Genomic DNA, 22,550 nt, shown 5'->3' with positions numbered 1-22,550 from the left:
ATGGAAGCTCTTTACTTTTAAAAGGTAATGCTATGGTTGTACAATATTAACATGGCATATTCAGTGGCCTTCAAAGTATAAAATTATATGATGTCAACAAGTTTGCTTAATTGCACTATTTTAATTTGTTTTATTTATTTGTTTGTTTTAAGTGGATGTTAAATGTTTTAATCTTGCTAATGGTTTAATCTTATTTTAATGTAGAATTTTGAATGTTTTAATCATATGTATTTATATTGTTGTAAGCCGCCCTGAGTTCTATTGGGAAAAGGGTGGGGTATAAATAAAGATAATAAATAATAAATAAATAAGTTCTGATAGTGGATAGTACAGAACACTGCTCTGCTGTTTGCAATGGAGCTAAGAACTCACAGAGATGATACTTTTACCACGAGGATAGGCATCCCTGTGAATTTCCAACTTCCTAGCCATTTTGTGTGGCCATAAAATGAATTTCCTCCTCAATTGCCAGCAGGCAAGGAAATTCACAATGTCATGGTCTTGATACACATGGTCAATCAAGGCCATTGTATTTTCTGAGAGAAAATTGACTATATAAACTATCCTTACTTACATAGTGAATTTTGCTTCAGAATATGGCTGGCAGTAGGAAATTTGCCATACGGATAACAATTCTCTGTGGTGAAAGTAATATATAAGCTCAAATCATTTAACATGCAATGCCTTCCAATTTCTCAAGATTTAGTATTATGTTTCTCAACTACAAAAAAAGAGAAAAAATACAGTACAACATTTAAATATTAACATTAGTATAAATAATACTTTCTCCAACTTCAGTTTTTATGAGGTGAATTAAGAATAACTGCATTAATTAAAAGACCCTGGAGTTTGGATGGGCATAAGCTAAGAAATAAATGCACATCTGTCTCTACACCTGTTATAAGTTATAAAATAATGGGTTGCCAATTGTTAACCGTTTAATTTATGTCCTTCATAAAAACAAAAAATTAGAATTAATCCAACAAATAAAAATAAGTTTACCTTCATTCCTGGCTCTGGGTTTGTTGCATCCTGTACCAATTGTTTTGCTTCCAATTTGTATATAAAACTGAACCAGTCTGTCAACAAAAATGTTTAAAAATTATTTTAGGAGAAACAATCGCATAGTTAAGGTCTGGAGGATAGTATTATTAAACACCATTTTTTCTAGCACATCAGTTCTATTTAAATCCTATTATATATAGATCTCTGTTCCTATTTAGAATTGCTTCAGATTTTTACTAGCTCTGTGATGCCATAAGCTTTGTGGGAAATTACACCTTTTAGGTACTACCACTGAACCGCATTTTGATGCCCTACTCTCCTCTGAGGTATAATTCCCACTCTACTGTATTGGTACACATAGAGGTACCTAGTGCAGGTAGGGATGTCAGAGAATGTTGATGGAGTGGAAATTGCCAATATTTGCTTATTTGTCGCATGTCCAAACCAGAAATCAATCCAGTGAATATGATTGATAATCACTGTTGTTGCTTTCAGTTTGCAAACCGTATGTAATTGATTACATTCCCCCCATTTGCATTGTATTTCCTTTGCACTGAAATGAATAGGGTGGAATAATGTGATGACAAAATAATTTACATGAGCTATGTAATTTTGCCACAGCAGACAGCAAGACCAATAACATAGTTTTTGGTGGGAGACAAACTGCAGTGGAATAGAAACAATGCTGCATAAGATGAATATAGGACGGAACAGCAAACAATGCCTTTTTAGATACCTAGTGGCAGCTGTTCTTCCCTGTCTCACCCTGTTGTGTTGCTAGGAAACAGCACAGTTGTGGGGGGCAGAGAGATAGAGAGAGAAGCAGGTGGCATGGAGGGAGTGGATTGGGCTCCACAAGTTTATATACTAAAATACATGCTTTATTTTAAAATCATATCTTCCTTCCTTCCTTCCTTCCTTCCTTTTCTCCCAGTAGCAGCCCAGAGAGGCATACCTTGGTATTTTAGAAAATACCGCATACAGACCCCACATGTGACTACAGTGACTGATCAGACAGGGATCAAAATTATAAGAGATAAGCATTAAGAGTAGAATAAAATTACATCTGAATAGTCTATTGGCAGCCTACATGATGTAACTATTATCTACTAATAAGCAAAAAAACCCTTGTGGTTTAAGAATGTACCTATAGCCTCCTTCCCTCTGCCCTTCCTCCTCCCCTCCCTATCCCCCCATGGTCAGTTTCACCTATTTTAAGCATGATTGCATGGGAGTAAATCCCATTGAATGCAATAAATATGCAAATGATCAATCCATTCTCAGCAAACTTGCACAGGATCCCATTTCTTACCTCCTGGATTAAAAAGCAGAGAAATTCACTAATAGGCAAAAAAAAAAAAATCTTACGATTTAAGAACGTACCTATAGCCAACAGATATTTCTATCAAACTTTAAAAAGCAGAGAAATTGGGCAGCTATAGTGAATGCACCAGGGGAGCAGGAGACCTGACCTCCTCTCTGAGATATTGTACTGCCCTACATATACAGTAGGGCCTCACTTTCCAGCAGTTTTCGCTTTTCGGCGGGGGCCTGGGACATAACCTGCCGTATGAGTGGGGCCCTACTGTACTATATGAACATGGCTGATTTTTAAGTAATTTCAACAAATAATGAGACCACTGACAGAAAAAAGTGCAACAGGAGTCTGGATTTCCTCCCTCGTTTTACACTTTGAACTCTCGATTCTCTCTGAGTGTTCTGTGTATCACCATGAAAAGGTAGAGGGTAGTTAAGCGAGCGTTTCTGAGTTCAGGACTATACGTTTTGTAAGGTTTTGTTTTGAAGTGTGCTTATGGGAAGCAGCAGAATGGCATGGGAGTATTTTCAATTTAACATTGTGGAATGCGAAAAATCTATGCTGGCTATAGTATACAGCCACTGTCGTGGCTGTATAATAAGCAAAATTCTAAGTCATGCAAGAAAGTTAAAGAAGTGATTGAGGGTGGACTTGAAGAGACTTTCAAAACTAGTCTTATGCCAGACACACCACAGTAGTATGAATGGAATGGATTCCACAATTTGCTTAGGAAAGCTAATACATTGTCCCACAGAATCCACTCATGCTGCAAAGATAGTCTATGCAATTGTACCACTAACAGGTGTATAAAGACGTGGATTTTGCCATCTACAGATTGTCACAAAGAGATGTCATCAAAAGCCTATAGGTCATTATTAAGGGGAAGGAAGGCACTGAATCTTAAAAGTGTGGCTTCCTTTTGCACAGAAAGAATCTGGGTCTACAAGGATTTAAAGTGGAAAATTGCCATGAAAGGATTATGTTACAGAGATAACAGTAAGGTAGCAGTTCAAGCAGAACATGATTTATGCCAAAAAAAAATGGTTTTTCAATAGTTCAAAGATAGTTTTTCAATGCTGCAAAAGTAGCATTATTGCTAAAGGAAGCTTTCTTCTCTGCTTCAACTATCATTAAAACACTGATCAGTTGGATTATCAGGAGCACAGTACACTGACACTCTGGAGTCTGTACTCTGGTCTCCTACTATTTTCAAGTTATTTTCAACTTTTCTATGCAAAATCATCAAGAATCCTTAAGTGACATTTGTGCACTGATATAAACAAAGACACAGGGCAAGGTGTTCTTGGTGGTTGTTTTGTTGCTCCACACCTGGCCATAATGAGGCTTGCAAAGTCTGGGAACATCCACATACAATATAAGATCTTTCTTTAGAGCAGGTATTTAAAGCTCACTGGGGTTAAGCAAGTTGGGGGTTATTTCACCAGATGTTTATAAAGAAAGCAACTTGGTCTATAAAATATAGCAGTATATTTATTATAATCAATACATTAAATGAAATAATCACACTAAAAAGTGACTTTTTCTATTTTAAAAATAGTTGTAAGTCTTCTGTATTTAATCTGAATTTAACAAGTTCCTTCACTTGGGCTGTGAATATATAGCATCAGTAGCAGATAGCAGGGTGGGGTAACTGCTCCTTACCGGAAGAAAAATTGTGAGGGGCAAGGTGGTGGGGAAGACATCACTGTACAAATGCACTGGCAGAACTCCTGCTGGTATGTTTGCACAGTTCTGACATTTCCACCACTTTGTCCCTACCACTTCCCTCCTGGTAATTAGCAGCGACTCCATTGCTGGGAGGATAGGTAAGTGCCACTGCCCCTCTGTCTGCTACTGACCTACTTACCTCAGAGTAAACTCCATTAAATTTAGAGTGATTTACTTCTGGGTAGATATGTATAAATGATAACAAAATGCTCTAAATAAATGAATGAATAATTCTGCAAAGAATATCACAATGCTAATGTAGTACAAAAGCTGATGCCCGAGCCTAAGTAACTTCATATCCCACAAATTATTGTAACCTTATGTGAAAAGCAGTTTCCCCAAGTTCTTGTCCAATTTTAGAAGCACCTGAATCTTTTTCATTATTTTCCAAAATTAATGGCAAAGTAAGGTCATGCAGTTTTTAGAAGCAGAATATACAATTGACCTGATGCTTGCGGTATCCAGAGGGACTGTTCTTGCTTCCCTTTTGCCAGGTCCATTGAAGTAAAGAGATTTTCCATCACTGAGTATTCCACAGCCATTTCCAACTTGACCTCCAGTTATCTTGTACCAGAGAGGGCTCAACTTCCTCTCAAATCGGTCGAACATCTCACTGTGATTAGGTACATTAGATACACAGGTCCCATGTGAGGCTTCAGAAGGGAAAGAAATATATATATATATGGGAGATGCTTTGTTGAAACAATGCTAGGCAGTAAAGGTCAATAAACTAGCCAGTAGCATTACAGAAATCATACATATTAGTTTCTTCTAAGAAAGGGATGAGCACATTTAGCCTTTTTTGCAAAACAAAAACAAAAAACCTCTTGTTACATAACTTTCTCTCTGACCCTAATTCTCCCTTTAAAATGAAAGCCATCCATACTGAACAGTTAAAATCAGTGGCATTGACATGGCCTGCAAGCAGGAAAAAATGCTACTGTTTAAAGAATATTTTAATCTTTAAATTTAATTTTTGTTCTTGAGGACTCAGAAGACAATGTCAGCAATTTTCGTAACTTTTTATTTAGGAAAAGAAAAGAAAAGAGCATTGCAAACTATGTGAACATATTTTTTTTACAGAAGCTTGTAAGAACAGCCATGAGTTGCTACAATCTAGAAAGCTTCTGTGCATATAGCCCTAGCTGGAGGAGGAAACTTGAACACAAACAGTAGTGCTGGGCAGGCAATTCCTAACCTCATCCAGCTGTGGACTCTGCATGTGTGAGGCTGTCTTGGAAAAACTATGATAGTGTACTGATCAATTGTTTGGCAGCAAGAACAGGAGACTGGATTTCTGTTCCCTCTCCCTGCCAAGCAGCCAGTCAGTATCATTGCTGATTATCTCAGAGGTCTGCACGCACATAGATCTAGCTGGTATGTGTGTGAAAAACTGGGTTCAGGCTCTGTGTATAGCCAGTTACCAAATATAATGTCTAGTAACCTCTTCCCTCCCCAAATATACAAAGAGTCAAATGAATGAATGGAATGTTACATATTGATATCGACAGCGATTCTATATAAACCTTGATGTCTTACCTGTATAACCCAAGTCACAAAAGCAGACTCCAGAGATACAATCTCCATGCCCATTGCAGTAGTTGGAACATGGCTCTGAGATGTAGACCCCATCTAAGCCAAAAGGGGGCACACTCTTTTGCGAACTGCTCTCTTGGATCCAGCGGAATCTGGTTTTACTATATGGATAGAAATATTGAAGGCAGACAATGGATGCTGATTGCTAGAAAAATATGCTGTATTTCATAATCTTTCACATTAGACATCACATTGTAAGAACAACCTTGCAATAACAGAAATAAATTTATTCTTCAAAAAGATGTGAATGAGCTGCTACTACTACCATTAAATATTTACTGTGAGGCAATCGTCTGCAATGATTCACACGTAATGTAGATGCACATACTGTTTATTTATTTGTTTATAGGTATATGTATATATAACCATTATTAAACAAAAACAATCTTGATATTGTAAATAATTAAAATGATGGAGGCCCAACCTAACTATATGAGCACAGCAAGTCTAAACACAGCCATTAATCACGCTAGATGAAACTTTATTTTTTTGTCTGATTCAGACAATCTTCTCAGTAGTAAAGTGATATTGCATCTGCCCGCTCATCCTGCCAATGGGCATGCCTGCTCTGCCTCTAGGCCTACACAGTGATTAAACTTACATATGGCCTATATACTCAAACTCTAACACCAGTAGCCCAAATTGCACAACTGATATCCTACAAACAACTCAGGAATTGACAACATTATTGATTGTATGTATGCTGGGCCTATGCAAACAATATATCAACATACGGATGTGCAACATGCCAAAAGGTAGTAGGAATACCCCGCTATACGGACCTTCACTTAACGTACACTCGCTTTTATGGACATACTCCATACTTCACCACATCCCTGTGGTGTTTATGTACCTTGCTTCACACTTACGGACACTTAATGGTGCGTGGGGGTGGAAATAGACGTGATCGCGCCACTGCAAATCAGCTGGGAGGTGCGATCGTGATCAGCTGAGAGGCGCAGCAGCAGAGGTTTTAGTGCGGGGCTTTGAGGCTCCGCATGAAGGAGAGGTAAAAAAAAGTTTTAAAAGGTAGTGCTTCACTTTAAGGACATTTTTGGTTTACATACTCGCTCTGGTCCCATTGAGTACGTTAATGCAAGGTATTACTGTACAAGCAGACAGGTGCAAGTCTGCTCTCTACTCTACACAAAGTAGATAATCCAAATTGGGCATTTGTGTCCTGAAACTGGAGGAGCCCAGAGCCTAGTCAGTGACATCAGATGAAGTACAATCCCTGAAGTTAAAGAGATGGGCCTGGCCAAAACCTGGATGGGAAAACCAGCTGTAAAACCTATGCACACTTCTCTGAGCAGCTTGAAGTCAGAATATAAGCATAATAAAATAATAATTCCATAATTGTCATTAACAGATGGGAATATGTTTAGTATTAGGGTGTAAATCTGTAAAGATATATACAGCAGTTAAAGTTGATACATTGGAAGACATAACAGTATCCCATCTGTAATGGCAACTGATGAATTTAATTATGTTGATCAGCATTCTTTTGCTTTGATTTTGCTGCCTATTCCAAATTATATCACAGAACATAATGCTAAACAGACTGCCACTACTGATTTGGTGCTATCTGTGTTGGGCAAAGCAAACTCGTTAGTGTCAGATTTGTGTGACTTGGCACTTCTGTTTGTTGGTTAATTAAGGGGAAAATACTTAAACTACAGCACACACTGATTATTTGATTCATTCTCACCATGAAGACACCATCTCCCCCTGCTACACAGCATGCCATGCACTGTAAATATTTGTTAAGGCAATAACAGAAGGAGCCTGTCTGAAAACTCACACGCAAGACAACAAAATATCTTGGCCACTGTTGCTGGGGGAAGAGAAGTGCAGAAAAACTCATGAAATGAACATGCACAGTGTGTGTGAGTGTGTGAGTGTGTGAGTGTGTGAGTGTGTGAGTGAGTGAGTGAGTGTGTGAGTGTGTGAGTGAGTGTGTGAGTGTGTGAGTGAGTGAGTGAGTGAGTGAGTGAGTGAGTGAGTGAGTGAGTGAGTGAGTGAGTGAGTGAGTGAGTGAGTGAGTGAGTGAGTGAGTGAGTGAGTGAGTGAGTGAGTGAGTGAGTGAGCGAGCGAGAGAGAGAGAGAGACAGAGAGAGAGAGAGAGAGAGCACCCTGGGATAAACTCCTAGCTATGCTGCACATTTTTTCTTGGTTGCAGACAAGGCATTTAGGCTGTGATTCTCCTATCTCAATTCTGGAATATTCACTGAGACTATTTTGGAAGGGGATATTTGCAAGAATATCAGGAATCTGTTCCTATCTGTCACAAAATTGTGATATTATTGCCCCAGAGATGAAAAGCCAGGGCTCATTTCATATGGGCATCTAGAATGGATATAGTGGCATGAATTCTGCACCTTCTGTAGGTTTCTGTACAGATTGTGTTCAACTTGTCATTTAAAATCCCTTGCAACCACACACGCTACAAACCCATTCAGTTGCATTAGCAACCTTAGTATCTGGTCCTTTGAAATAGCCCATAGATGTCACAAAAAGGACTATTCCAGCTGAAATACTAAAACATTGTTTGAGTGAGCAGAAGAGAGGCTCACGTGGTCCCCCTTCCCTTCTCCTCATCTGACATGGCCATCAGGAGGAGACTGAAAGTGCTGTTTCCTGCTTTATACTAACTGGATCATAAACCATGGTGCGATCCTGATTTGTTTAAACAAACCATAGTTTTCCAGCATTCCCCACGCTTGGATCACCAAATGTTGTTGGATTACAACTTCCATAATCTGTGATGATTGTTTGTCTGAATTGAAATTTTATTGTTTTAAAAATGTATTTATACTAGCTTACGTATATTGTAACGTCTTTTTTCCTTGAAAAGTGGGGTATATCTACCTACCTATTCAAATAAATCAATAAATGATCAGCTGTGGTGGTGTGCTGGCATGAGGGCTCAACACTTGAGATATCAGGCAGTCAGAATGAGAAAAAAGTTTGCATGTTTGGATTCTGGTTGCAGCTATCGGGTTCATGTAGGTAAATGCAGCAATGGTGCATGAGGCAGTACTTCAGACACAACAGAGGTAGAAGCAAAAGAAATGTTTAAAAATCATGTTGGATGATCTACTCTAGACAGCGGCTCTGCACAGAATGTTAACTTGTTATTGTTAGCCCTTCTGTTTCTGTTTGCAACTAGGAGCATGGTTTGACTTTTTTGTACTAGAGCCTGAAGTCTCTGCACAGAGGAGTCTTCCTAACGCTCATCATCATCAACCAGTGACACAGCACGCTACACGGTAGCTCAAAAGCCCTTCTGTTTATTCTTCACCCAGGAGAAGATTTACAAAATTAATTCTATTGGGATGGCTTATTTTATTTCTAGGACTTATTGCTCTCTTACCAGCTTTCCAGATCTAATTGATAAGCCCAAGGAAAAGAAAGAATACTAATGAAGATAATGCTATTTGTCACAATGTGCTATTTTTCTCTTTACTGCAGCTTATATGTCTAAAAGATAATTTTAAAAATAAAATTCTGTGCCTTGTTTTGTTCTAATTTTATAAAATAATAGAAACTACTTTTATTTATTTATTTATATCCCGCCCCTTTCTGGAGCTTCTTCAACAATAGCATAGTTCCTAGCCTGAAAAGCAAGGAAGTTGCCAAATTCTTGCAGCAAAAATACATTAAAACAACAACAGCAACAACTAAAACTAGCATGTACAATAAGTGTATCACAACAGTACCTGGCTGCAAGAGATCTTGGGATGACAATGGTAATTCTTGTCCATTCTTCAAAGTCTCCTGTGTAATACATGGTTGGCTCAGTCAGTTCACGGGAGCTTCCTTCACATCCTTTGACCCCAGGTGAGGCTGGGTAACAGCCCTCCTTCACTAATGACCAGAACAAGCCAGCATCATGGGAATACTGAAGGAGCACTGGAGCAGAACTACTGAACTGATCTGTGCAACCTATGTTCAGCTGGGAAATAAATAAATTAAATCAAATACAAAAACAGTAGAAACACCAGAAGAGGGTATACATGTCAGATGTTGTACACTGTTTCTTTTTAACTACTCACATCTAATTTATAACCTTACACTTATGAATCTGCCTCTCAGGAAACTTCCAAATAACTGGAGGGGGAGATATTCTGGAGGTGATGATTGTAATCTATTTCGTTCATGTTGCTCATTATTTGATTTGTGCTAAATATAAGGATCCAAAGAAATGAGGGAGTGAGAGATGCCACTTTTTTATTTTTTATAATTAGGTATTATGTGGTTACTACACTAATCTGGAAGTACTGTATTTATTTGTAAGGGACTATAGGGCACTATCCCAATATGCCAGAATTTACTGGAAGTAATATCACATCCCAGTTTAAATAAATTAAATCTATCCAAAAATGTGCAGCAAAATCCCATGAATGTTTACTCATTGTATTCAGAGGGTCTCCTCCAGATGACTTGTTTACTGAGCATTCATCCTGATTTGCTTCCATAAAGCTTACATGGCGGCTATATGATGCCCAGTCTTTAATGAACATTCATTCTGACATTGTAGGGAAGTTATACAACAATGAACATTCATCCTAAATTGCTTGCACGAATGGTATACATTGTCCCATCAACCAACTGTTTATCCCACACTTATTAGTGCATTTCCCTGTCACTTTCCTAATGGCACAAAGTCAATTTTTTTTTAAAGTAGAGTTATTTTGCCAAGCTTCCAGAGCGTTTTAATCCACCTTAATTGTGCATACCTAAATTTCCAGTATGCAAATGAATATTTCCCACAAAATACAGGTAGCCTGCAGGCGACCCAGGTCCTGGGTGCCATTTAAGATTAAGTCCAGGGTTGCTGCCCCTCTGGTCAGTTCCATGACCAACTGTTCTAGGGCACTGCTATGTAGGGAATCTAGAAATTTTACTTTGTCATGATTGGAATGCATATGTAGCCAATCTATGTCAGGGTAGTTAAAGTTACCCATTACTACAACATTTCCTAGTTTGGATGCTTCCTCTGTTTTTTTTTTTCATTCCAAGATCTTCCTGAGCATTTTGACAGAATGTCCCCAGTACTAAATTACTGGTCCCCAGTACCACCACCCACAATGATACTGTGGAGAACTCTGTCTCTTTGTGGGTTTCTGCCTTGCTGGATTCAATGCCCTCTTTTATGTATAGAGGGACACCACCTCCAATATGTCTTTTCCTGTTCTTCCGATATAGTTTATATCCAGGGATAATCATGTCCTACTGGTTTTCTCAGTTCCACCAGGTTTCTATCATGCTTACTATATCAATGCTGTCCTCTAAGACCAAGCACTCCGGTTCTCCCATCTTGACTCAGAGGCTACTGGCATTGGCCTATAAACACTTGTGTACTCACTATTCAAGTGTCTTTGGCACTTTTGGTTTGGCCTGTGGTACTTTTGCCTCTGTGAATTGCTATCCTGTGCCCCTGCACTCACAATGCCTAGTTCTAGGCCTTGTTGTTGTTATGTGCCTTCAAGGTGATTACGACTTATGGCGACCCTATGAATCACTGACCTCCAAGAGCATCTGTCATGAACCACCCTGTTCAGATCTTGTAAGTTTACATCTGTGGCTTCCTTTATGGAATCAATCCATCTCTTGTTTGGCCTTCCTCTTTTTCTACTTCCTTCTGTTTTTCCCAGCATTATGGTCTTTTCTAGTGAATCATGTCATCTCATTATGTGACCAAAGTATGATAACCTTAGTTTCATCATTTTGGCTTCTAGTGACAGTTCTGGTTTGATTTGTTCTAACACCCAATTACCTGTCTTTTTCGGAGTCCATGGTATCTGCAAACCTCTCCTCCAACACCACATTTCAAATGAGTGGATTTTTCTCTTATCCGCTTTTTTCACTGTCCAACTTTCACATCCATACATAGAGATCGGGAATACCATGGTCTGAATGAGCCTGACTTTAGTGTTCAGTGATACATCTTTGCATTTGAGGACCTTTTCTAGTTCTCTCATAGCTGCCCTACCCAGTCCTAGCCTTCTTCTGATTTCTTGACTATTTTATTTATTTATTTATTTATTCGATTTCTTAGTCGCTCATCTGGCTGGCTACCCAGCCACTCTGAGCTACGTACAAAGCAAAAAACATATAAAACATCAAAAACACCAAACACTAAGCAAGAAAGCTAAACAATAACATAGAGACTAACTCAGTTACAATAAGGCTTCTCATCTGTATAGTCCAAAAAGTGCGCCTTCAGATGGAAACTCGTGATATGAGTCTTCCCACCCTTGCACAAAGACCGGTGTGAGTGAGAGTCCATATGCAAGACCGAAAAACAACACCCCCTCTTGATCTCAGCATCCAACATCCAGTACATTCAGCGAGGGTGGGGGGGTGGGGCGCGGCAAACAAACCCCTTCAAGTCGGACTAACAGGGAAGTTCTCTTCAGAAGCCAACAACAAAGGCATTAAGATGTAAATACTGCCGATATAAAGGGCAAGCAGACAGAGGTCAGATGGTAAGATAGTGGCGGCTGCAGGGGCGCTCCCCCGCCCTCAGCATTCACCAAAAGATCATCGCAACAGCATGGTGTTCCCAGGGACATTGTCTCCATTTTGGTTAATGACTGTGCCGAGGTATTGATCCTTGACAAGTTCAATGTCCTCATTGTCAACTTTAAAGCTACATAAATCTTATTTATTTATTTAATTTGTATCCCGCCCCTCCTCCCAACAGGAGCCCAGGGCAGGAAACAAAGCACTAAAACAATTTAAAACATCATGAAAACAGATCTTAAAATACATTAAAACAAAACAGCATTAAAAACATTTTAAAAAAAAACTTTAAAAAGGGTTGAAAACATTATTAAAACACATATTAAACAATTCTGACACAGATGCAGACTGGGATAGGTCTCAACTTAAAAAGGCTTGTTGAAAGAGGAAAATCTTCAAAAGGAGTTGAAAAGATAGCAGAGATGGCACCTGCCTAATATTCAAAAGGGAGGGAATTCCACAGGGTAGGTGCCGCCACACTAAAGGTCCGTTTCCTATATTGTGCAGAACGAACCTCCTGATAAGATGGTATCTGCAGGAGGCCCTCACCTGCACAGCGCAGTGATCGACCAGCAGGCACAGCAGATGAGCAACGAGGAACCAATCCATGAGAGGAGTGGCAGCAAGGAACAAGGCGCAGATAGCCTTGCCTTAGCCTTCTCGGGTAATTCACCACCTCCCCATGGTTATATTTTCCTCTGCCCGTAATCACTGAAATTGGGGTGGAAATACTTCTCCTAAACACCTAATATGGGCCCATCACGAGCCCACCAACAAAGCCTGCTGGAGCAAATTATCCCAGTAGGCCTCTGTGAAGATTGGGAACAGTCACACCCATTCAAACTTTTCACACAATGCCCATCTACTCCCCCTCCTGCCTCACACCCAGGGAGGGCCAGCCTTCTGCCAGTTACAGACTCTCACTCTGAAGGCATCTGGCGACTTTCTCCTCTCATTCAGTTCACTGCACAGGCTCCCACCCTGTGCAGGAACTACACATGCACCACACACCCTTCCCACCACCAATCTCCTCTAGACTGGTTTAACAGAAAACAAAGTAAAAACAACAACAAGAAAAATAGAAAAAGTAATAGAAGGGGGGTAGTGCCCTCGCCCACGGGACTCCCTAAGGGGCTCCCCAAGGGCAGCTGAGCTTTTATGCCTCCTGGCCCAGCCAGCAGCTGTTGCAAGGGGCTGCGAGATTAACTGCAGCCTCACTCTGGAGCAAGGGACAGGCAGGGGGTCCCAGTCCTTGCAGCACTTACCAGGGACTTCAGCTGTCTGGACAGACAGCAGTCCAAAGGAGCTAGTAGCAGGCACCCAGATGCCAGATCCGGGCCGGCTCCAGGAATGCTGGGGCCCTTGGGCATCAGCTTGCCCTGGCCCCTGGCGTGTACGCACGAGCACACATGTGTGCTCCCCCCATGCTCCCCACCTACCTGTCTGCTGTCTTTTACCATTGCCCTTACCGAAGATGGTGGCTGCGGTTTCCCTAAGGGGATGATGCCTCCGCTGCCATCTTTGTTGATGGCACGCGTGTGTGCTACGTGCGTGCATCTCTGCCATCAACTAAGATGGCAGCAGGGGCTTCAGTACCTTAGGGAAACCACGGCCGCCATCTTCGTTAGTCCCGCTTTTGTGTTTTCCTCTTGAACTTTCATCAGCATTTGTTTCAAATCATTTCTGGTTTCTGCTAGTATTATGGTATTGTCTGCATATCTTAAATTATTGATATTTCTCCCTCCAATTTTCACACCTCCTTCATCTTGGTCCAATCCCGCTTTCCATATGATATCTTCTGCATATAGATTAAACAAATAGAGTGATAAAATACAACCCTGTCTCACAACCTTTCCGATGGGGAACCAATCGGTTTCTCCATATTCGGTCCTTACAGTAGCCTCTTGTCCAGAGTATAGGTTGCACATCAGGACAATCAGATGCTGTGGCACCCCTATTACTTTTAAAGCATTCCATAGTTTTTCATGATCTACACAATCAAAGGCTTTGCTGTAATCTATAAAGCACAGGGTGATTTTCTTCTGAAATTCCTTGCTCCATTCCATTATCCAACGTATGTTTGCGATATGATCTCTGGTGCCTCTTCCCTTTGTAAATCCAGCTTGGACATCTGGCATTTCTTGCTCCATATATGGTAAGAGCCTTTGTTGTAGAATCTTGAGCATTACTTTACTTGCATGGGATATTAAGGCAATAGTTCAGTAATTATTGCATTCCCTGGGATCCCCTTTCTTTGGAATTGGGATGTATATGGAATGCTTCCAGTCTGTGGGCCATTGTTTAGTTTTCCATATTTTTTGACAGATTTTGTCAAAATTTGGACAGATTCTGTCTCAGTGGCTTGTAGCAGCTCTATTGGAATGCCATCTGTTCCTGGTGATTTGTTTCTTCCAAGTATTTTAAGAGCAGCTTTCACCTTACATTCTAAAATTTCTTCATCATACGGTTCCTCCATGAATGAATCTGTCATCCTCTCATCTCTTTTATAGAGTTCTTCAGTGTATTGCTTCCATTTTCCTTTTATTTCATCTTGGCCAGATGTTTTTTACCTGTTGTGAACCGCCCAGAGAGCTTCGGCTAAGGGGCGGTATATAAATCGAATAAATAAATAAATAAATAAAATATTGGCCAGTCAGTGTGTTCCCCTGTTGATTATTCAACATCCCTACTCTTGGTTTAAATTTCCCTTTCATTTCTCTAATCTTTTGGAATAGGGCTCTTGATCTTCCCATTTTGTTGTCCTTTTCTATTTCTATACAATAACTATTGTAATAGTTTGCTTTGTCCCTACGTACTAGTCGTTGTACAGTTGCATTTAGGGTTCTGACCATGTTTCTGTCTCCTTTTGCTTTTGCTTTCCTTCTCTCTTTAACCATTTGAAGAGTTTCTTCAGTCATCCATTGAGGTGTTTCTCTCTTTTTCACTAGAGGTATTGTCTTTTTGCATTTTTCCTTGATAACATCTCTGACTTCATTCCACAGTTCTTCTGGTTCTTTGTCAACTAAGTTTAAAGCCTCAAATCTGTTCCTTATTTGATCTTTATATTCTTCTGGGATGTTATTTAAATTGTATTTTGGCATTATGATTGCTTTGTTCTTCTTCTTTAGCTTTACTCTGATTTTCGATATGACCAGTTCATGATCTGTACCTCAGTCTGCTCCTGGTCTTGTTTTTGAAGAAAGTATGGAACTTCTCCATCTTCTGCTACCAATTATATAATCAATTTGATTCCTATATTGACCATTTGGTGATGTCCACGTGTACAGTCTTCTTTTTGGTTGCTCAAAAAATGTGTTTGCAAGAAACAAATTATTGGCTTCACAGAATTCAACAAGTCTTTCTCCTGCTTCATTTCTGTCTCGTAAGCCCCATTTCCCCACAATTCCTAGTTTTTCTCTGTTCCCTACTTTTGTATTCCAGTCCCCCATGATTATGAGCACATCTTGTTTTGGTGTGTGATCAATTTCTTCCTGTACTTCTGCATAAAATCTCTCCAATTCCTTTTCTTCTGCATTTGCCGTTGGAGCATAGACTTGGATGATGGTTATGTTAATAGGTTTCCCGTTTAATCTCATTGATATCACTCGCTCAGACCTTGCCTTGTAGCTCCTAATTGCTTTTGCTACATCACTTCTCACTATTAAAGGAACCCCATTTCTTCTTAATTTCTCATTTCCTGCAGAAAATATTTTGTAGTTGCCTGACTGAAAATGTCCCATTCCTGTCCATTTTAATTCACTCATACCAAGGATTGTAATGTTGATATGTTCCATATCTTGCTTGACAATTTCTAATTTTCCCTGGTTCATGCTTCTCACATTCCACGTTCCTACTGTGTGCGTCGTACAACTCCGGACTCTCCTTTTGCATCTGTGCGCATCAGCCTCTGGGCTTCCTTTCAGCTTTGACCCAGCTGCGTCATTAGTCACAGCACTACTCGTACTTGTCCTTTGTTCTTCCCCAGTAGCTCGGTGAGTGCCTTCCGACCTGGGGGTCTCATCTTCCAGAACTATCTTGTGTTGCATTTTGGATACTCTGTTCATAGGGTTTTCGTGGTAAGAGATATTCAGAGGTGGTTTACCATTGCCTTCCTCTGAGTTTGGATGCATCTTAGTCTGGTGTCTCAGCTTTGACTATTCTGCCATGGGTGTCCCTGCTAGGAGTCTAGCCCCTTGGTCTAGACTCCTGATGGCATTGCTCTCAGCTTCTTCAACACTCTCAAACCCCCTCACCACATTAAGGTGTGAATCCTAGAGGGGGAGTTCTAGGCCTACCCCATTTAAATTTTTGACATTTTTTGGTCTGTATCCCAGGGTAGATTCGTTTCAAACTGGACCCTCCTCAGCTCCTCTTGGATTTCCCACCCCCTTCATCAGTTTAAAAACTGCTTTGTCAACTTTTTATTTTAAGTGCCAGCAGTCTGGTTCCATCCTGGTTCAAGTAGAGCCTGACCCTTTTGTACAGGCCTGGCTTGTCCCAAAGTGTTCCCCAGTGTCTAACAAATCCAAATTCCTTCTCTTGATACCACCATCTCATACACACATTGAGACTATAAAGCTGCACCTGACTAGCTGGCCCTGTATGTGGAACCAGTAACATTTCAGAGTAAACTACCTTAGAGGTCCTGGCTTTCAGCATCCTACCTAGCAACCTAAATTTTGCTTCCAGGACTTCATGACTGCATTTCCCCATGTCATTGGTGCCAACATACATCACAACCACTGACTCCTCCCCAGCACTGTCTATCAAGCTATCTAGATGATTGGCAACATCTGCAACCTCTGTAACAGGCAGGCAAATCACCCTGCAATATGCATGCCCATTATGCTCCCACTATCTATAATCCTAATGACTGAATCACCCACTACCAAATTCCCTCCACCCCTTGGAGAAGTATCTTCAGCACAAGAGGATATCTGCTCATCCCCCAAGGAATGGGTCCCTTCTAAGGGATCATTTCCCTCTTCCTCAAATAGATGCTCTCCTTCCCCAAGGCCCTCATTCTCTGTGATACCAGGGGAGATATCATCCTGGGAGTGGGACACAGCTATAATATCCATGAAGGTCTCATCCACAAATGTCTCTGCCTCCCTCAGCTTCTCCAGATCAGCCACCTTGACTGAGTTTTAAGTATTCCTGTTTACATTCATGACTTCTGTTGAATAAATCTGTTTACGCCTGGTTCTTAGCTAGCTATCACAAAGAACACGTATCTTGGCAAAAGGTGAACAATGGTTGAAACAGTAACTTGTGGTAGCAGCGGAATTTACCCAAGAGAAGGAGACAGTAACAGGTTATAGAAAATCAGCCCAAAGCTATGTGCTTTAAAGGATCTAAAGTATCCACAGCGGGGTTTGTGGCTTTCCTGTTGCCTGGACGTTGATAGCGAGGGCTGGGGGAGAATAGAACAAAGTCCCTTTAAACAGCATTGCTATACTGTGGTGAGACTAGGGGGGGGAAGTGTCTCTACCAGCTCAAGGAAGAGTGATTGAAGGGGGACACAACATATGCATATTAGGTTTTGGAATTCCTCCTCTCACCCTCTAGTCATTTAAGGGGAATGTTCCTTGGACAGAATCTACAGCACATATGTATCCTGTCATTATATAATACACAATCCACACATGTGCTTTCTGAAGCACTTTTCAAATTGGTTTTGCACACGTTCTCTGTAACCATTGCTCTCTATTTACAAAATAAAATAATACTAACCTAAAGCATTTGCCTTAGTAATTGTTCAGGTTCCCCTATTCTGGCAACTATAGACTTATGCTCAAAATCCCAGAGAGAAGGCTAAAGCTACAGTGCCTCCAGACTGTCAGTATTCTGTGGGAGGGTTTCAAGCATGTACTGGAAACTTAGGTTTGCACAACCGAAATGGATTAAAGTGCTCTCACAGCCTAGTGCTACAAATCCATGGGGTTTTTTTTATTTTACAAAAAACAGACTTTTTGAGGTTAGAAAAGTAATAGGAAAATGCACTGAAAAGTGTGGGTAACAAATGATTAACAGGAAGACTGCAAACAAATCATCAGGATGAATGCTCATTGTGTATAACCTCCCTAAAAACAAATGCTTAGTAAAGAGCAGACATCGTACAACCATTATGTAAGCTCTGTGCAAGCAAATCAGGATGAATGCTCAATAAACAGATAATCTGGAGGAGCCCCTACATATTTACCATTCATACAAATAGTTGGTTTTCATTGTACTGGGTACTTGTGGGGACACAAGCTCTCACCCAGAGAGCAGACAGTAGGACAGAAACAGACTGAGGTTGACACTTTCCCTCAGGGTCACTGTCTTGTACAGTTTGAATAGACATTGACTGGTTTTTATTCCAATGCACTATTTGTATAACTGTGACATTTGCAGTGCTGCACACCACTTTGGAAAAGCAAATTATACATGCAGAAGACAAGACCCAAGTGAAAGTGTTTGAAATGAACACGAATGTATGTACCACACAGCAGTTTTCAGTTTGTATAGCATTTCATCATTGTAATGTCACAACAGAATGAGATTAATTTACAAATCTCCATACTCCTTGCCAACTTCCCTATTTATAGAATGGTGGGAATTATATTTGAAAAGCTGCCTGTAAATATATGATGTCTTTAATAATTCTGTACATTAGTCAGTGCTTGTTTTTACCAATTATGTAAGGATCATGTATTTGTGGCTAGTTCATTAAAATTCTATTGCAGTAGATCCCTAGAATTCACAATAGGATTTCATTATAAACGCAATAAATAATTGATTAGGATTCAGACACAGAAGCTTGTCAAAGCACATAAACTTCCTTTTTAGTCCAAGGGCTAGTTCTGACATTATAGGAGTGGTGTGATTATAATTTCCTCTGACTGCATTAGTTGTTGTTCCAATGACTGCATTACTTGATGTTAATTGTCATGTAAGAGGGACAATCGATATGTTTACCATATGGGGATTTGTATGGTCCTTACATCAGTGTTGATAGTCCCCTAGTTTTCCTTCATATTTCTTCCAATCAAATCTTGAACTAATCTATCATTTCTTAGATTATAATTTTACCATCTTTTTATCACATTTTGCAAGTGTTGACCTCACCACTCTCCAATTCCATCCAGTATTCCTGTCTTCTCCATTTTTTCTCCTACATGGCATACTAGTGAATTGGTTTATTTTATTTATCTATTTCTTGGTTTTTTTACTCTTTTATTTTAATTAATATTAAGGTGGCTGATAAGTGTTAAATGTATGTGTACACATACACACACTAAATCACACCTGTTTGTCACAGGAAAACCTTGAGACAAACAGTAATTTAACAAGTTAAATGTTGGCTGCACCATTTTCTTGAATGAAATCTAATGACACCCAATTAAAGTCCTCGTTTCTGAGGGCACTTTCACTGGACTCCCTCACTGCTATAGCATCCTTCATTTTTAGCCACAGACTGAAATAATCTTATTACCACAGGAGTGGCTGACATTGTGGGGTAGTGCTGCAGAGATGCTGTCCTGACACCAATATCGCTGCCAATTACTGGGATGCTATGGGGGAATGGGGCAGAATGGCAGCAATGGCTGGACTGTGTGGGTACACTGGGCTCCACTGGTGCACCTAGGCAACCCTGACCTCACTGTCACCATGCTCCATTCCATCCTGATAAATGGCAGTGATACTGGAATCCAGAGAGCGTCTCTGTGTTGGCTACTTCTGTGTTACAGTGAGCTAAGTATAGGTTAAGGTTTGAATACTTGATCACAGTGATGTGAAAGCCGCTACTGGGTACAAAATCTGATGCATGAAGAGTTCTGTATGTGCCTGTCCTCGGCTCATGGTAATATGGCTAAACATTTTGGAATCACAATGTTACTAGGCCCACATGCTTGACTGAATAAGGTTAGGGCTATTAGTTCTCTTTTCATTTAAACTGTAATAAAGAATACCTTGAACTGAAGGACATAACCTGGTTTCAGTGTTAAATCTCGTGTCACTGCAAATCGATCACCATCTGATTTCCCAAATATCATTGCTGATGGGGTGGTGGAACAGAATGTTTCATTTTTGGGCATCCCTTCATTAGCTAATATCAGCCACACACTGAATTGGTTCATAGGGTAATCAAATGCTGGCTTCTCATAAAAGTTCTGTTGGAAATATATAAAAAAACAAGAAAATCTCATTGTGACTAATATAGGAGGATTTTGCAACCTCATACTCAAACGAGCTGATCTGCAGTACTTAGATTTAAACATATTTATACTGTGATCCTAAGCACCTTTATGTGGAGATAAATCTTACTGAAACAAATTAGACTCAGGGTTGGTTCACATTTGCATTACCACATGCATACACATGATGACTGGTAGATAAATGTGTGAACTGACTCCACTGCAAAACACTAAACTTCAGATGAATTAAAGATTCTGTCTCTGCTGCTTTTTCTGGGATTGCCTTTGATCACTTGATCTCAAATAGTGAACATTCATGTGTGAACCAGCCCTCAATTTTAAAGGCTTTTGCACATGATCAAGGTGTCCAGAATAAGCATTCTCACCCCAGAATTTACAGCAGGGGAGCCCACACCTTCCAAACAAACAAACAAGAAACATTCCATTAAATGTCACAGTTGTGGGTAACGGGATGAGTATGTGTGCTGTTCATCACAATTAATATCACAAGCAACATCTAATAAAGGTTCCCAGCAATTATGGAACTACATCCCACATAGCAGTTGCAAAAGCAATGGATACAGTAGCTGGGGAAATAATTTCAGTCTCCCACTGACAAAATGCTTGTGTTTCAGAGCTGGCAAAATATTATATCTCCATAAAAGCAGGAAGACGACACTTGGATCCCACAAAACAAATTATTATATTATGGAGAACAGAATACTAATCGGGAAAGTCTGGAAATGTACATGCACAGTATCAGGATGGAAGTTCATTTGCTCTGACCAAACTAAAAAACCAATACAAATCTGATATCAGAAAGAACAACATCTAGAAACCAGTGGGAGATAATTTCAGCCTCCCAGGACACACTTCTCCTCACCTTAAAGTGGCCATTCTTGAACAAAGGAACTTCAAAGAGAGGCTCCAGCATGAAACTCCTGAATTACAACTTATCAAAATGTTCAATGGACTGAATCACTATAGCACTTTTTCCCCAATATAGGTGGTAATTATCTTGCCAATCTGTGTGATCATCAACACTGCTTTGTGTTGAATAATCACTGTGATGATTTTACATATATTTGAGCTGTAATATAATTGTTGCTGCATTTTTTACATTGTATTTCCCTCTGACCTCAATGCTTACAATTTTTTCCTTCTATACTCATTTAACTTTATCTCCCCCACTCCCCACAGGTCATGTTTGAATCTCTTGACATCGCAATGACATCAGGTGACCCATTTTTGCCCACATGGGTTGAAATTAAATCATGCAGGTGCAAAAAACAAAACTTGCAGCTGCTTAATATTAACCCTGCAAATGAGAGAGCTCCAAGGTTCAGAGACAGCTGGGAGTCTGACAGAGCTGAGGGGTGTGTCTGCTTCAAAGCAGCATGCAGGGCACAATCAGGTGCTTTCACTGAAGAATGGGCTAAAATGCTTTAAAGAAACAACAACAAAAAGCCAGTGTGGTGTAGTTGAGAGTGTCAGACTGGGACCTGAGAGACCAGGGTTCAAATCCCTGTTTAACTATGGAGCTCCCTGGGTGACCTTGGCCCAGCCACTGACTCTCAGCATAACCTAGCAAACAGGGTTGTTGTGAGGATAACGTTAGGAGTGGGAGAACAATGTTTGTACACCACTCCTTGGAGGAAAGGTGGGATATATATGTAATAGTAAATAAATAGTCACACATACAAATGTATATATTTCTCCCCCTCTGGCTAGCATTTGCAAGTGTTTGCATATCTAGCCACAAATATTTTTCCCCTCTGATGGAAATTAAATTGAATAGAATCAGATATAAGGAGGGTCTGGGATACATGTTGTACCAAGAGAACTACAATATATGCATTGAAATTGAACCTGGAGGATTACCGTGGCATCCCTAGTTGCAATCATTCAAAATGAACTTCCATATGAACAAGGAACTTATTAATTGCTCTCATGGATTACCTGAGGTAAAGTGGGGTTAACAACAGGGATTATCTGCTTCAGCTTTTCTGACAGAATGATGATATCATCAATAGCCCACTGGTCATATCCTTCCCCTGAAAACACTGGCTGCCGCCAGCGAAATCTACTGCAGGGAGTCTTTGCAGCAGCAGGAAGTTCAAGGTAGACAAATCTAGACACAAATATTTCCAAGATGTTTAAAAGGACATGTTACACAACTGTTGCTTGTTGCTAAA

General features: G+C 40.1%; 1 protein-coding gene across 3 annotated transcripts in view; it reads right to left on the bottom strand.

Annotated features, from left to right (window-relative positions):
* The window catches only part of RELN (reelin), a 504,997-nt gene that overhangs the window by 100,524 nt on the left and 381,923 nt on the right, over nt 1-22,550 (bottom strand). For all 3 annotated transcript variants that reach the window (XM_061640446.1, XM_061640447.1, XM_061640448.1), the window contains 6 exons: nt 22,315-22,486; nt 20,131-20,331; nt 9,367-9,602; nt 5,591-5,748; nt 4,497-4,704; nt 1,003-1,079 (listed from right to left, as the gene is read on the bottom strand). In XM_061640446.1, the coding sequence (XP_061496430.1) occupies nt 1,003-1,079; nt 4,497-4,704; nt 5,591-5,748; nt 9,367-9,602; nt 20,131-20,331; nt 22,315-22,486 (1,052 nt within the window). The remainder of the gene's footprint in view (nt 1-1,002; nt 1,080-4,496; nt 4,705-5,590; nt 5,749-9,366; nt 9,603-20,130; nt 20,332-22,314; nt 22,487-22,550) is intronic.

This window comes from Rhineura floridana, chromosome 8 (genome assembly GCF_030035675.1).
Source record: "Rhineura floridana isolate rRhiFlo1 chromosome 8, rRhiFlo1.hap2, whole genome shotgun sequence".
NCBI classification, from domain to species: domain Eukaryota; kingdom Metazoa; phylum Chordata; class Lepidosauria; order Squamata; family Rhineuridae; genus Rhineura; species Rhineura floridana.
The sequence above is the reverse complement of the archived record's forward strand: the minus strand, read 5'-3'. Positions and strand labels throughout refer to the sequence as shown.